This window comes from Rhipicephalus microplus, chromosome 3 (assembly GCF_043290135.1).
Source record: "Rhipicephalus microplus isolate Deutch F79 chromosome 3, USDA_Rmic, whole genome shotgun sequence".
NCBI lineage: Eukaryota > Metazoa > Arthropoda > Arachnida > Ixodida > Ixodidae > Rhipicephalus > Rhipicephalus microplus.
Genome location: NC_134702.1, coordinates 26,396,942 through 26,411,859, shown reverse-complemented (window position 1 = coordinate 26,411,859; position 14,918 = coordinate 26,396,942). Strand labels below are relative to the sequence as shown.

Below are 14,918 nucleotides of genomic sequence, written 5' to 3'. Positions count from 1 at the left end.
TTTGAGGGAATGAAACACTAACAATTATTATTATTACGACTACTTTGTCAACAGGGGGAGAGAGTCTCATCAGAGCGAGATACATTTCAACGAGAACATAGGTGATGCTGCATAACCAGATAGCGTTTGCGTATTTGTTGCAAGCGGGTACGAATGTGCTCACCACTGAGAAAGGCGTCCGAGTAGAGTCGCTGCTTCACTCGGCCACGCAGTTCACTCTGACCTTCGGAAAGCACCTTGAAGGTCAAGTCATCCGTTAGCAACATCTCGAGCACCTGGCTAGTCCCGCGGGTGAATGTGCCGTTCGTCTGTGAAGAGATAGCATGAAGGGCATTCAGAAATGTTGTTGTCAAACTGCGTTGCTCATTCACGTCCTACTGTTAGGACCAGTTTATTTCACGTGAAAAGGTGAGGAACGAAATGCGAAAAAAATTCAGTTTTTCTTTCCGTGTACATACTTTGTTTTCTTCTTCTTTGCTTTGCAGCATTGCGCACATTCCACTCAGTTGCTTTTAATTCAGCCAAGTAAATGTCATTAAGAATAGCGCGACCTCCTCGCAAGAGGTCAACACTGAGTGAACCACAAAAGGATTGTTGAAAAGATAGTATGAAATGTTGTTAGGAGGAAGACTTATACGCATCAACAAACGTGTAAATTGACCTAAGCGTCAACACGAGTGATGAAAAAATTTATCATGTGATTACGTCACTATATGAAGTCGCTATGATAAAGGATACGAGCATAAACGGTATCATTATGACACCACTGCACCGTCACATCACCTGACATCACGTAATGACTTCCTCGCATGACATTGTCGATTGGTCAAACGTACGCTGATGACAGAGGCAGTCAAAAACAGGTGAGGTTCCAAAAGCTTTCAAAATTGGGCGGGTAACGATCAATGAATATATCGACTTAGAAGAAAGAGACCGCTTTAACCATCGATCTCGTCTTAGGCGAATGCTAAGCGGCCCTGCAAGTTTTTATGAAAGCCACAAAAAAAGAGACATTCCGTCCTCCGTTCTGATCATTTGAAAACGTAGCCGCCATTCTGATTATTGCCAGTAATGCGTGCAGTTAGAACTACAATTTTACAGGCAGCCGGGCGCAAGCTCACAGAATACCATCAAGCATACACTTACCAGTAGAACATACCGAGAAACACAGCAGTCAGAAATGCTACAAAATAGTCACGTAATGATTGAGAAAAGAAAGCACATCGCCCTACTCTTTTTATAGTATTTGGCAGAGAAAATGTATATATTCAAGCCTTGTAAAGGTTCTGTTGGGGACGACGCCTACACGCGCAGGGTAAAGGTGTTACATTCTCGACACATTGACAGGAAGGATGCTGCCACTAAATAATGTGTTTGCTGCACATTGATTTCAGAAAGAAACATCACTGAAAAGACTTGCACTTCTATATGAAAACTTTACGAAATATACCATAGATATGTGGGGTTTAACGTCCCAAAACCACCATATGATTATGACAGATGCCGTAATGGAGGGCTCTGGAAATGTCGACCACATGTGGTTCTTTAACGTGCACCCAAATCTGAGCACACGGGCCTAGAACATTTGCGCCTCCATCGGAAATGCAGCCACCGCAGCCGGGATTCGATCCAGCGACCTACGGGTCAGCAGGTCGTGGGATCAAATCCCGGCTACAGGTCAGCGGGTCAGCGCCGCCATTACGGCCATTTTGTTTCTTCTCGCACCGGAATACGCTTCAAGAACAGATCAACTGCTGCAAGCAGATTTATGCGTAATAAGATCAGTCGCGAGGCACTTACCCAGTGGTACGCGAACGGCGGGTTGTACGATGCAGCCATGGTTCGGACCTCGTTGTCCGCCGGGCTGTCCGTTTCCAGGACGACCACCATGGGCGCGCTGTTCATGCCGGAGGCGTACGCCTGCAATAATAATAATGATAATAAATAATAATAATAATAATAATAATAATAATAATAATAATAATAATAATAATAATAATAATAATAATAATAATAATCCATTACAATATCATCGTCGTCATTTAAGCTCACTTGCACTTCAGGTACCATAAAGAATACGTCAAAATTACCCTCTTGGGTCTGAAAAAAAGAGTGGACTCCATTGTCATGTTTTCTTTTGATATACCAAAAAAAATTTCATTGCTGGCCGCTTGTGAGACCGCAACAGCGTTTGACGATAAGAAGTGTTGTTTAATAAATAAAATGACCAGAAACTCGGAAAATTCCGAAAGGAAAGGGATATAAGAGTGTGATCGAGAGATAATCAAGAGAAGAGTTTACAAAGCCTTTCTTTCGTAGGCTTTTTTTTTGCCATCAATTCAACTGCCTTTTATAATGCTATACTCAGCGTCCCAATCGACTGAAATATTCCTTCACAAACATTTTGTAGCTAAGGGCATTTTTGTTAACAGTGGCCGATGCGTATTGTTTTACGCAGAATATCATATAATAATAATATTTTGAAGGAGTAGTTTACAAGAGCGAACTGATTTGCCTATTTAATATTTTGTTGCTGTAGTTTACGTAAACTGATAAATAAAACTAAACGTGAATTAAACAAAAACACCTATTAAACCACGAGACTTACCTGATATGATATTGATCCGTCATGGTTGACGTTGAGCACTGCGAAGCCGGAGTTGGACGTCTCCGCTGTCAGAACAGCCTGAAAGACTAGAGAGCGAGAAACAAATGGCGAAAGAAAACACTCGTCGTCTTTTTTCGGTGCATTCACTCAACGACGCGCATTTTAACTTGTCACGTGCGTTGACGGAATCTCGAATAAATTGGCGTCTAAGCGCGCTGCACTCAACTGTTGCAGGTCGGCCTCACGATCACGGGTCCTTCGATGTGACGCCTTCCGTCGGGTGACGTCAGGCGCATGCTCAGTTTGCCGGCAACCAGCAGCGGCTGCTGCTCCGGAGCCAGGGTCAGCTTCACGCTGGCCGTGTTAAGCGACTGCGAGGTACGAAAAAAAAAATGTTTCATGAGTATTAATTCTTCATTATTGTAACACACTGTCCTGTACTGTGGCAATTCTTTTGGATTCGGCATGAACAATCGGCGTCAGAAGTTCAGAGATGATTAAATCTAAAAGAACTTCGAATTTTCGGTATATTGGGACTGTTCATTCATACTTTAGAGCTTTGCTCCCCTCTCCCTTTCCCTATGTTAATAGGAAATCGTATGCGCCCCTATGTTTCTTTTTTAATGCTTCACGAACATTCAGTTTCCATCAGTACGTCTACTTTATTGTCATCGCCCCTTCCCTTCCCTTACTTGTGTTGCCAATGATAGAAAGAACTTAGTATTTCAACTTGTATCCGCCTTTGCAGAATAGAGCGCCACAACAAAGCTGCAGGTTTCAATAGCAAATGCTGACAATCGCCGGATGCTTAACCATTGTCAGGGCACATGGTATTTTTAAAATTTGTGGAATGAAGTTGAAACAGAACAACTACAGCGCTAAAAACAGACAGAGGCAACAAACATGTTGGGAGTCATGTCAACGGACAGCGGTATACTTACGAAGTGGATTTTCGGCAGCGTTATTTCAGAACTGGCCACCACGGTCGGCTCAGTGGGCTTGCCAGCTAAGAGGCTTAGCTTGACGACCACGTCTCTCGCGTCTGAAAAAAAAAAAGAAGAACAGGAAGCGATGATGCACCTACAACAGGACAAGTCAACCGTAACAATATATAACACTTTAAGCACCCCTAAATAGAGTTTACTTCTGGCCTTTTTTCTTGCTTTACTCATTTCACAGTCACAATTTGACGCGGTGTTTTAGTCCAAGAAGAAAGCTGAGCTGCGTGTTAAGATGACTTTTTTTCTCTGCGAAAATTTTTATAGCACTGTTCGTCATATCTTAAAGTAAATATTCTCATACTAAAATTCAGCACAGTGGCCCATGTTATTTTTATTTTATTTTTTCGTCCCGACTTGTACCACTGTTTTCCGCATACAACAAATATGAACCCTTCTTCCCCACCTTCTCTGCAATGTAGGACAGTCAAACTAATCCTTCTCTTCTTCATAATCCTCATTATAAAAGTAGAAGCAGCAGCTTAACTGCGCCCACTGAAGGGAAAGGTCCTCAACATAATAATTGGTGAAACATTGTTTCACCAATTATTCTGCTGAACTGCCTCAATTTTTCTATTAATATTACCATATTCTTACGCTCTGATTACGACTTGGGGGATAATCGTTATTGCATTCTAGTCATCGACCGGCGTCTGTAGCGGTGAAGAAGTGGCAGTCATGAGTCATGAACAAAGTAATGTGTGCTGCAGACGGAAATAGGGATGAATGCTGGCGCTTCTGCTCTATCTTAGAATCCCATGACGGAAAGCTGTTTCATCACCGCGTAGTAACAAAATATGCTTTAAGTACTACACACATTCCCACTACCTCTTCGTTGTATCCACCTGTCAACTAAACGTGCTAGGAAGAGTGCAAAGATAACACATCACAAAAAAATGGCAAAAAATGGTGAATAAGAGCTCGACGTAAAATATTATTGTACCTTAGAACCAGGGTAAATAGAACCTTCTCTTAGCTGAAGGTGTACGCAATTTTTCTTGAACTTGCACGTTTTTGTTATTATTGCGGTTCTTGCGGGCTCACCTGTTGGAGAGAATATTCCGTTGAACATGACAGTGACGTGAATATCTGTCCTGGACGGTGAAATAGCGGCGACGCCTCCGCTTCCCAGCGTCTCCTTCACTCCAGGTTCGGGAACCATGAGGGAGCTGAATACCTCTGCGTGAGTCAGGGTGACATCGAAGCAGTGAGAAAAAGAGAGAGCGTCACCACAACAACGTCCTATATGCATGCATTTCCCTACGAGTGAAGTGTTGGACACGTGGTGCGAATGCGGATGCGATGTGCCGTACGGCTGCTCGTACTAGCATTCGCATCCAACAGACGTCCAGCAGGTTCCAACAGCATGCGGCGACGATTCGCAAACCACGCGGGCATCCGACTTGCTGAATAAAGACGCGCGGCAACCGCACCAGTCTGGCGGCCGCAGCCAATGGCAGCGCGGGAGCACGACATGAGGCGCCACTGGTGGGCAACCGTCGCTAGTTCATTCTTCACCGCTCAAATGGCTCCGATAACCACGATGTCCCTGGTATTTGTGGATATCACCGTTGCCGGTGGCATAAAAAACATTGGTTGAACTCTTTCTGACGTGAAATAGGATATGATTGAATAAAGTGATGATTGAAGTGTGCTGTTTCTGCAACGCAACGTCCATTGCCGAACCTCCCGGCCTCCCCTCTCTCTCCCTCTCTCTCTCTTTTGTTTCCCTCTCTATTTCTTAACCACGAACAATATATCGAGCCGTGATGGAAGGTCATTTCCTAAGTAAACAGTGGAACCGGCCGTCTCAGTGAACCGGCCTGCTTTGTTCCCACCTTAGCTAAAGAGCAACGGTGAGAGCATCGAGGCCGTCGAATGCACCAGTTGTGCGTATGAAAGTTTCATATGAATGTACAAGTGTTTATCGTGTTGGCGCCCCGCCGCGGTGGTCTATAGTGGCTAAGGTACTCGGCTGCTGACCCGCAGGTCGCGGGATCGAATCCCGGCTGCGACGGCTGCATTTCAGATGGTGGCGGAAATGCTGTAGGCCCGTGTGCTCAGATTCGGGCGCACGTTAAAGAACCCCAGGTGGTAAGAATTTCCGGAGCCCTCTACTAAGGCGTCTCTCATAATCATATGGTGGTTTTGGGACGTTAAACCCAACATATCAATCAATCGTTTATCGTGTTGGCAAAAAGACGCGCTCGACAATGAACTCACGTTGGAAAGCGAGCGGTGCCACCGAGATCGTCGCCCTAGCTAGGCCTACGTCCGAAATCGTGAATGTTAGCTGTGGCGATGTATGTCGGTCGCAAAGGCGCAGCCTTGTTGGTGTTGCCAGCATTTTTACGCCACGTGGATTGCTTAAGGAATGAGCTGCCCCCCTTACTTCGAATAACGATGTATTTTCTTGCTATAAGTTGACTGCTTCACCAGTGCGGTGAAACTGGGAGCTGCATGTTTCAACTATTTAGCTATTAAAGCACCAGAGAACTGCTCTCGCAGTTTCGAAATCGCGTACAAGTAAATGAATCGATGCATAAGCAAATACGTGAAATGAGACAAAATTGAAACCACGGAGAGGTAACGTTGGCAGATTGGCGTACGCAAAACATAAATCATGTTGGAACAACGACAACAAAGCATGTCGTAGACATAAAGGAGGTGCTACAGGGAGTTTTTCGGACATGAAAATCCAGCGATGAAGAACGTAGGGCGGAAGAAAGATTCTTTGGCGGTACAACAAAGATAGGAAGGGAAAAATGTATCAAGTGAGAAAGGAAACTCCATTTGCGGAAATAGAATGGCGAGAAAACGCTTTGCAGCAGCATTTAAAAAACAAAACGCAGGGTTAGTGGGGGAAGGGGCGCCGTGTGCAGATTGCAAAACTTAGAAAGGGTGAGACCATGAACAAAAAGAACAGGAAAATGCCGGTACAGGTAAAAACGTACGATGGTGCACATTCTTAAAAGAAGACTAGTGCTCTCGCAATAAGGACAACAAGAAAGAAAAGAAAAGATAAAGAATAGCACAAATAAAACAAAAGCGAATGAAAGGCAGGCGCGTAGGCGAGTCCCTGATGTAAAAAGTGAACGCGAATACTTCGGCAGGAGCAAGAAAGAAAGTCCAAACAAGAAAAGGTAATGTTCCAGTGAACTCCTCTGCGATTCGACCATCGTATACAGGAAACCAAAATGAGAAATTTCGCCTTCAGACTGAGGCAACAGCCCCGAGGAAAGCACTATTCTACGATGAGGGCAAGAAGGCCGAAGCGAGTGAGAAAAAAAAAAGTAGCGAACGGTGGGAAAACAAGAAAAGAAACACAAAATAAACAGCGAAGGAAGATCGAGAAATATAGGCACCTCACTGCGGTGCAAAGTGGTGAGAAGAACGGAAACACGCTTTCGGAAATAAACGAGGCTGTTCGAGTGGCGGCGCCGGAAGCCGGAACTTGACAAACAACGGGACGAAGGCGCAGGGGCGCATCTTCTTCCGCCGTGAAATATCGGCTAATACCGAAATGCTGGCACGGCGGAAGCAACGGGGCAAACACAAATTTGTATTCCTCGCTTATACCACACACACACACTCTCCGGCCAAAGCTGTGGCCTGTATGTGTATACATTTGGCGGGTTTTGCGTGTATGAGAAATACAAAGAATGGTTGCAGCTGCTTCGCGGGCTTAGTTGCCCTGTACTCGTGTTTCGCTACAGTTGGCTTTTGCAGTCGGCGACAGTTGAAAGCAGGTGAAAGCGGCTGCGAAAATACTATATGAATGGGAGCCGTTTGGCAGTGTGAACGCCAGTTCGGCCGTGTTTGTTTATATTCGGCACGCCATTTCACATTGCGCTGAACGAGCGTGATGACTTTTTTTTCTAATGTCATGTACTGGTTTATCGTAGCGCACTTCAAGCATCAAGAAAAGGAACATAACCAAAAACGTTATCAACGCAATAAGTCACTTTGGTTATGAGCCATTTCTTCGTGCACAAACTGATTTACGCTAAAGCAGTACAAGAATATGCTGTACCTTCTTGCCACCTTAGCAAGGCTTCTCTCAAAGTACATGTACTCTACGCGTTGTATAGTATAATTTAGTATCGCATAGTATAGCACTGTTGTACATTACAGACTTAGGCTTTCCCATCTGTGCACATGCTTCGTAAGAATGGGCTACAGATTGGGCCTCCATGAGTGTCATTCGAGAAGCTTTCAAATAGCGACATTTGCCATCGGTTGAGTGCGCTCAATAATGGTATGTCCGCTAGTACTCCTGGTTGCTTTTTTTTTCTTTAAAAAAACCCACGTCTTACGAATACATTGTCTTGCGAATACAGGTCTTGGATTTTATTTTAGCCCTGCACATTGAACTCAGCATTGTACGATTGATCTTATTTACCGATGGAAAAGACAGAGACAAGGCGAAGTGCAGACGTTAACGAGAAGCGAAACAGCTGGTTTGTTACCCTACACGAGGGAGAATGAGGGAGATGAAAAGAATACGGAAACAAAAGTAAGCGTGCAACAGATGAGCACATCGAGAGCAAACAAGCAAGCAGTTGGAAGGATTATCCAACAATACAACATAGATTGCCTCAATCGACGATCAAGACCGCGGGAGCAGTGACCTCTTGGGCTGGATTTGCATAGTCGAATACTCCGAAATGGCTGAGCTGCGGGCAAGCTGTACGACGAGACAGACATTGGGTCGCCTACAACGAGAGGCATGTTTTTTTTCGGGGCTTCACTTCGAGTCTAAGCAAACAGCACTGTCCATTACCCGCGTAACTCGCCCGCATCTGTCGTTATACGAGGGGCAAGAGCGGGAGGTCAACCAGCATGGAAAGCAAACAAAGAATCGCAAGAATGCGGTCGTTTTACAAACACGGCGCGCAGTGCTAATCTAAAACGCATGGAGCGTAATGTAAGGCACGTTGGGTCAAGCAAGGGCGTTGAAGTACTCATAAACGATAACAGCTGGGAAAATAGAAGTTCCCCTTCATTTCAGATCGTTTAATAACGTTATTTATTATTCTTATACACGTGGTGACGGGGGAAGTAATTGAAATATTAAAATAATACCTGGGGCTTAAAATCCAAAAAAAAAACACGAAATGATGATGAGAGACGCTGTATAGTGTAGGGATTAGAATATTCTGACTGTCCGTTGGTCTCTAACATGCACCGATCGTACATTACCCGGGTCTCTGTTATTATGTCTTCAATTAATGAAAACTGCCGTGGCCGGGAGGGAACACGTGACTATAGTTCACTGTAGCGTGACTCTCGTGCCAGCAGCAGAGCACCATATCCACTGTATACCATTAGAGGCGGTCTACTATCTTTTTTCGTATAGATAGTTTTATCGCTTTCATCAGAACAAAAAACACACACTTTCTTGTTTCTTGCTATTGTAAATAATGATAATAATAATAATAATATTAATATTAATAATATTAATAATTATATTATTATTATTATTATTATTATTATTATTATTATTATTATTATTATTATTATTATTATTATTATTATTATTATTATATAAGCAACCGAAAGAGGAAATGAACCCGGAAGAGCGCAAGGAAGGTGCGCAATTCAGCGTGTCGTGTCCCGGCATAAATGCCCACATTTATGTGGTACCGATGTCTCATAGTCGTTTCAGTCAATATTTTCTTTTTTTCCTGTATTTCATAGTTCTAAATAAAATTTCCCGCCGTTTTTAATTACCGCGGAGATGCATGCGCTCGCCAGTATACCTTCAGGACCAATTACAACGCGCGGCGAGGTGGGATGTCCAGGACCGATTGCCACGACGTGGAAATAACACCACTCCTGACCGCGTTTCAAAATGAAATAAAAACGAATGAAAAGAAGCAAGTAAAAGGCAGAGCAAGTGCGTATGTACGTTTTCCGCAAGGGATGCGATTCTGATTAAAGCACAACGCCACGCAATTGCTAATAACTGAATTGAATTACAAGTAACAGGAGTTCCGCAGTAAAAGGAATCGCAGGACAGCATTGTAGCGCAAGATTTCTTGTGTGGGCTAGTCGGTTCGTGAGCATTGTGGCACAACAGCGTAAGAAACGGCGTAGTGAACACGCTGGACGCACTGTCTCCTTTGTGTTCACATTCCCGCCTTTTCTTTTCTTTTTTCGCACTCTTCTGTCAATATGATGGTAGACCCTGCACTGCCTCAATTGCCTCAGTTTTTTAATAGGGCGCGACTCTGGCGCAGCCTTAAATGTCTTAAGGAAGGCGTGTTACACTTCAACTAATATCAATACGCTCGAAGGCTGCAGACCCGAACTAAGATATCACTCTAAAGAGTTCACAATTTGTGGTTATACTTATGAGATACAGCCAAGACTTCATAATCGCGGAGGTCAGTATCACTTGACCTGTTTTACAGACCTAAGCGGGAGCAGCTTTTCTCGTGTTAACAGGTTTCCACAGCCGCTTGCGTTGACTGTTTTTCACGCTAGTCAGCCGGTGTACTATGCCGTAAATGAGGTGAGCGCGCCCGTGTAAACACGGTGTACTATATAGTTGCGCGAACACATAAAACTCGAGGCTGACCACCCATGAGATATGCAACCGGTGGCCTTCAACACGACCCTTCACAGCCATTTTGAACTATAGTCATTTCCACATTCATAAAAAAAAGAGAAACAAAAGACGGCGGGAAAAATCGGCACAGTAGCGACAGAATAATTTCAAACCCGTAGTAAGTAGATCTTTTATCGTTCACCTTGAGAAAAGCTACCGGGTCAAAAATCACCCTGTCGGCACGCTTACTAAGTACCCACGCAAAGCTATTATCACGGAGCTTTAGCGTCTGACGTCTTAACATCACGCATACGCTAATGCAGCCCCACGTGCACAGATAAAAAAAGAACGCTGTTAGATTTTCACCTTTTTTTATTTACCCGTCGCGTGTACGAACTATATATTATTAACCTACTTCACTGGCCTTCGTATACCTTATATACTTGTAGCTTTTTCTTTCATCTGTGAAGCGAATTTGTTGGAGCAAGTGTTTCCTGTCGGTTTAAACCGAGAGGCAAGATTAATGAAAGGAAGGCAGCTGACTACCGGAACGGCACGAGCTTTATGGCTTTCACGGCTGATACAATAAAAACAGAAAGAAAATAATTAAATGATGTCAAATATCAGATAATGAAGACCAATAAAAAAGGGGAGGAGGGGAGAGTGGGCTTTCGCGGATAATTTTGAAGCCCAACTCAGCTAAATATAGAAAGTAAGGTGTGCACTGACGCTTCTACCTGCAGCTAATGTTCTTGTTTGTTTGCTTTTTCTGTGTGTTTGTTTGTTTGTTTGACGATTCATTTTTGCTACGCTCTATTGGGTCGCTCTGTCTATCATGTAACAAAATATAATCAAGTTGTATTCGTTTTCAACGAAAAAAGTAGAAACTTAGTAAGGAATTAGCGAGAGAAGTTGATGTGATTTATAACAACAATGTCGTAAAATTGCTCTGTTCGAGCGCAACATTGGTGCACCATTCTTGGATTTTTTATAACAAAATGTCGCAGTTTTGTCACAAGGCCGAAGCAATGAATGCGATAGCTACACATCGGGCTGTCATACGAAGTAATTCGACGTTTCAACGGCGCTAGCGTCACAAGAACTCATCAGGGGCAGCGAGTTGAGTTTGTCCGCCCAAAGTGATAGTGGCGGTGCGCATTTCAATGGAAACTGAATTCACGGGCACGACAAGAGATGCAACTTCCCGAATAGTCCAGGATTGATGCGAGCAATTTTCCCAGTTGCTTCAGAGTGAAAGAGGAGCAATGGACATTTTGGAATGTCTCTTTGATTCAGCTGTATGTGCTTCAGCAGTGAACCTACCCCTTCATTGATAAAGCCATCGTGTACGTCAATGTTTGGCGGAAACGTTTATGGCTTCTCCAAACAAAGTACGTGCTTTGTTCAAGAATGTTTCTTTTAAGTCCATTGAGAGTAAGCAAATAGTGAAGGTTGTATTACATAGCTCGTTGTTAGCGGTAAGGGCAGTATGAGCGGCGTGGCCTAAAGTTGGTTAATGCAGCGCGCTGAGAAGCGAGGGGTCGCTAGATCGAACCTCCGGTGGGTGCCCTGCATTTTTTTTCCTCTCAATTATTTTCCTTTGTGCCTTTTGTAAATATGTGCATACCTATGTTTATAAATCCAGGACACGACGGCAAAAGCAAAAATTAGCCGAAATTGTTCAAATAATAGCTAACAATAATTGATTGTTAGGTTTTTACGTCCCAACAAGACGACATAGTTAAAAGTTACGCCGTATCGGAGGGTTACAAAATTTTGCTCACTTAGGACTCTTTAACGTGCACCTAAATGTAAATAAACACAGGGGCCTCTACCGTTTTTGCCTCCAACAAAGTGAGGCCACTGTTGCCGGGATTCTGTGCCGCGAACTTCGGGTATTCCTGGATTTGCACGAATTCATTCGCACAATACACTAAGCGTTTATGATCGGGAAATATACAACGCTACAAGACTGAGCAATAAAAAAAAACAGCGGCGTTAGCGCGATGTATCTCGCATTGTGTGCCGCCTATCACTGCAACTTTTTTTTTTCCTCAGCACCTATCACTTTCCCGACGCACGAAAAACTTACGCAAGACGGCCTCAAACTAACCATGTGGCCACGACACTTCTAAGCAGAAAGTAATACGACCACAACTAAGGAACGAGTGAGTTGCAGTAAATTAAACACTATATTCGAGCTAGTCTGAAAGTAAGGCTGATGCCAACATTTTGATTTGTGAGCCTACTCCCTCGCTGTTGCCTTCGTATCCTTGTATGTTTGCGCATACGCAATAAATAATACTATTAATCGCCTCCAAAGGTGGCTCTGGCTAATTAACTACCTTGTAAGATAATTGCTCTCCTCACCGAGGTCACAAACAGTCTTACGCTCTATGACGCAAGCGTAGGCTTCCATTTGCATTCGTAGACGCCGTGCAGTCGTAAATATTAAGCGCGCTGTTAGTTAGCAGTGGTAATGAAATTATTGCAATTGCATTGCGTGGGGTACGCTAACCATGTGAGAAATACAAAAAGAGACAAATACCGGGACATAGCCTGCCAAAATCCTGCTATGATTATGAAGTACGGTGTATTAGGAGTGCGGGCTGTACATTGATGCTTAGTATCTAAGGCTGCTTGACGCGAAGCTCATTTAGGTACGTTTTTTTTTTTTTGTCACTGCATATCATTCTCAGTCAGATGCCGCTACCATCAAAGATGAACGAACCCGTGTTCTCAAGCTTATTTTCCGAACACCTTCGAAGCTTAGAACAATACTCAATTGCTCGATTTGTAAAACAAAACACAAACAAAGCCGTGGAACAAAGCAAGACCTTCTACCGGGTTAGTTGATTCATTGATGTCAGACGCTCTTAAACTGCGCCAAGTAGCCAGTAGACGAGTCAGAAAACATACCACAGCGCCAATTGTGTTCTGTGTGTTTTCTTTTTTGTGTCCTGGTCATTTCGTGCAGCTCAGGGACGTCCGACACGGTAGGACAAGGCAACACCATGAAAGCTCCAAGGAGAAAAAAAGCGAGACTAAGCACAAGAAAATATTATTCCATGTTGTGCAGAGGCCAATGTGAAACCCTTTTTTTTTGTTTTGAACAACGCGAGTTTTGTGAAGTCAGTGACCGCTGACTCACGAAACAGTGGAGGTTAGTTTGTGTTGTCAAATCTTTACCCAAAAAAGCATCGAGATTGTAAGGCTTCATTGTGTACGAAAAAGGAAAAGGGAAAGAAAGAAAGAGCGAGAGAACGGAAGAAAGAAAGAGAGAAAAAGAAAAAAGAAAGAAGAAAAGAAAGAAAAAAGAAAGAAAGAAAGAAAGAAAGAAAGAAAGAAAGAAAGAAAGAAAGAAAGAAAGAAAGAAAGAAAGAAAGAAAGAAAGAAAGAAAGAAAGAAAGGACACCACCCATGACTTTCCCGCAGATGGTTAACCTCAAATAAAGCTATAACGTGCGGTCCCGGAGTCTATCACTGGGTTAATCCTGACTATTCATTCGTGATCTCCTCACTTATTTGTCCAAAATTCATCATAGCCGTTGGTGCCCTTATGTTTCTTCATTTTTAGCGAACCAACGGCAAGATGTGCAGACTTCACGATTCCCGTGGCACACATGCGACGTGAGTATTGGCGTACGTAGGACGGACTGATGGAGAGGGAGGTATTTTTTATGACAGAAAAGCTGAGAGGTCCACCTGACTCAATTTCTGACCAGCTACTCAGCCTTAGGAAAGGGGGAGGGGTTGTAAAAGAGAGGATAGGGAAAGCATTGATGATGAGGATGAACGTGGTTATGAAACAAAAGCTTAACATACAAAAAAACTGTTCACATTTTGCTTCGGATGAATATTAGCTGCTTTCGATTAACTTTGGTTTCACCTATCCATATTGTCACACTGCAATACGAACAAAGGATGACAGCAACTTACTGCAGTGAAACGAGCATGTTCAGGATCGGCTGATCCTGAACAGATGGATGGCGCTCACCCACAGAGGGGGATGGGATCAGCTGTACAGCAAGACGCCTGCTTCGTTGTCGTCTCGAAAAACTCCCTGTCCCACTAGCTGGAATTTATAAAACATTCCTACAGTCGCTCTTTTCATATACACACGTGTCACTGCGAGAATAACTAGTTCGGCGCCAGAAATGTTATTCCGCGAAGAAAAAAAAGGGGGGGGGGAGGCCACTTGGAAAACGACTGTTGTTTGCAACCTAACAACTATGGGCGATGGCGTGTTGGCGCCACTAAATCAATCGAATGCACGTCTGTAAAGATTCAACACCACTGCACGGAATTAGTGGAACTACACCACTCGACCCGCCGACGCGCTAGCGAGCCTCAGTATTGATCTACGCAAATGACCGAACCCCAGAGACCCGCAAGAAATAAACGCAGCAATTCGCGTCTGGCATGTCTGTGGCCGCGTGAAATCGGCAACGCACCAGGAGCGTTACCAGATTAGGTAACGTAGGTCGGAAGGGCTTCTGCCGAAGTATAGGTAATGCGTGCGTTCTCCCGCAAATAACTGCGTCCTAGCACGCGTCTTCGCATGCGAGGGTCTGATTATTGACGCTTGTGTACGTATATACGCGTCTGCTACAAACGCCACTTTTTTTTTTTGCTTTTTTACGCACCTTGCTGAACGACTTTCCACCACGGCATTGCTTGTATTTCTTGTTCGTAGTATACGAGCATACAGGAAAAAATTGGCAGATCCCACGTATATTGGAAATCGAGGATATCCGAA

General features: G+C 43.8%; 1 protein-coding gene across 1 annotated transcript in view; it reads right to left on the bottom strand.

The window, feature by feature from the left end:
* sog (chordin short gastrulation) overlaps positions 1-14,918 on the bottom strand; it is a 308,185-nt gene that overhangs the window by 15,121 nt on the left and 278,146 nt on the right. The window contains exons 8-13 of the mRNA XM_075889131.1: positions 4,651-4,785; positions 3,550-3,650; positions 2,835-2,979; positions 2,609-2,694; positions 1,801-1,920; positions 164-308 (exon numbers count right to left, since the gene is read on the bottom strand). Coding sequence (XP_075745246.1) covers positions 164-308; positions 1,801-1,920; positions 2,609-2,694; positions 2,835-2,979; positions 3,550-3,650; positions 4,651-4,785 — 732 coding nt within the window. The remainder of the gene's footprint in view (positions 1-163; positions 309-1,800; positions 1,921-2,608; positions 2,695-2,834; positions 2,980-3,549; positions 3,651-4,650; positions 4,786-14,918) is intronic.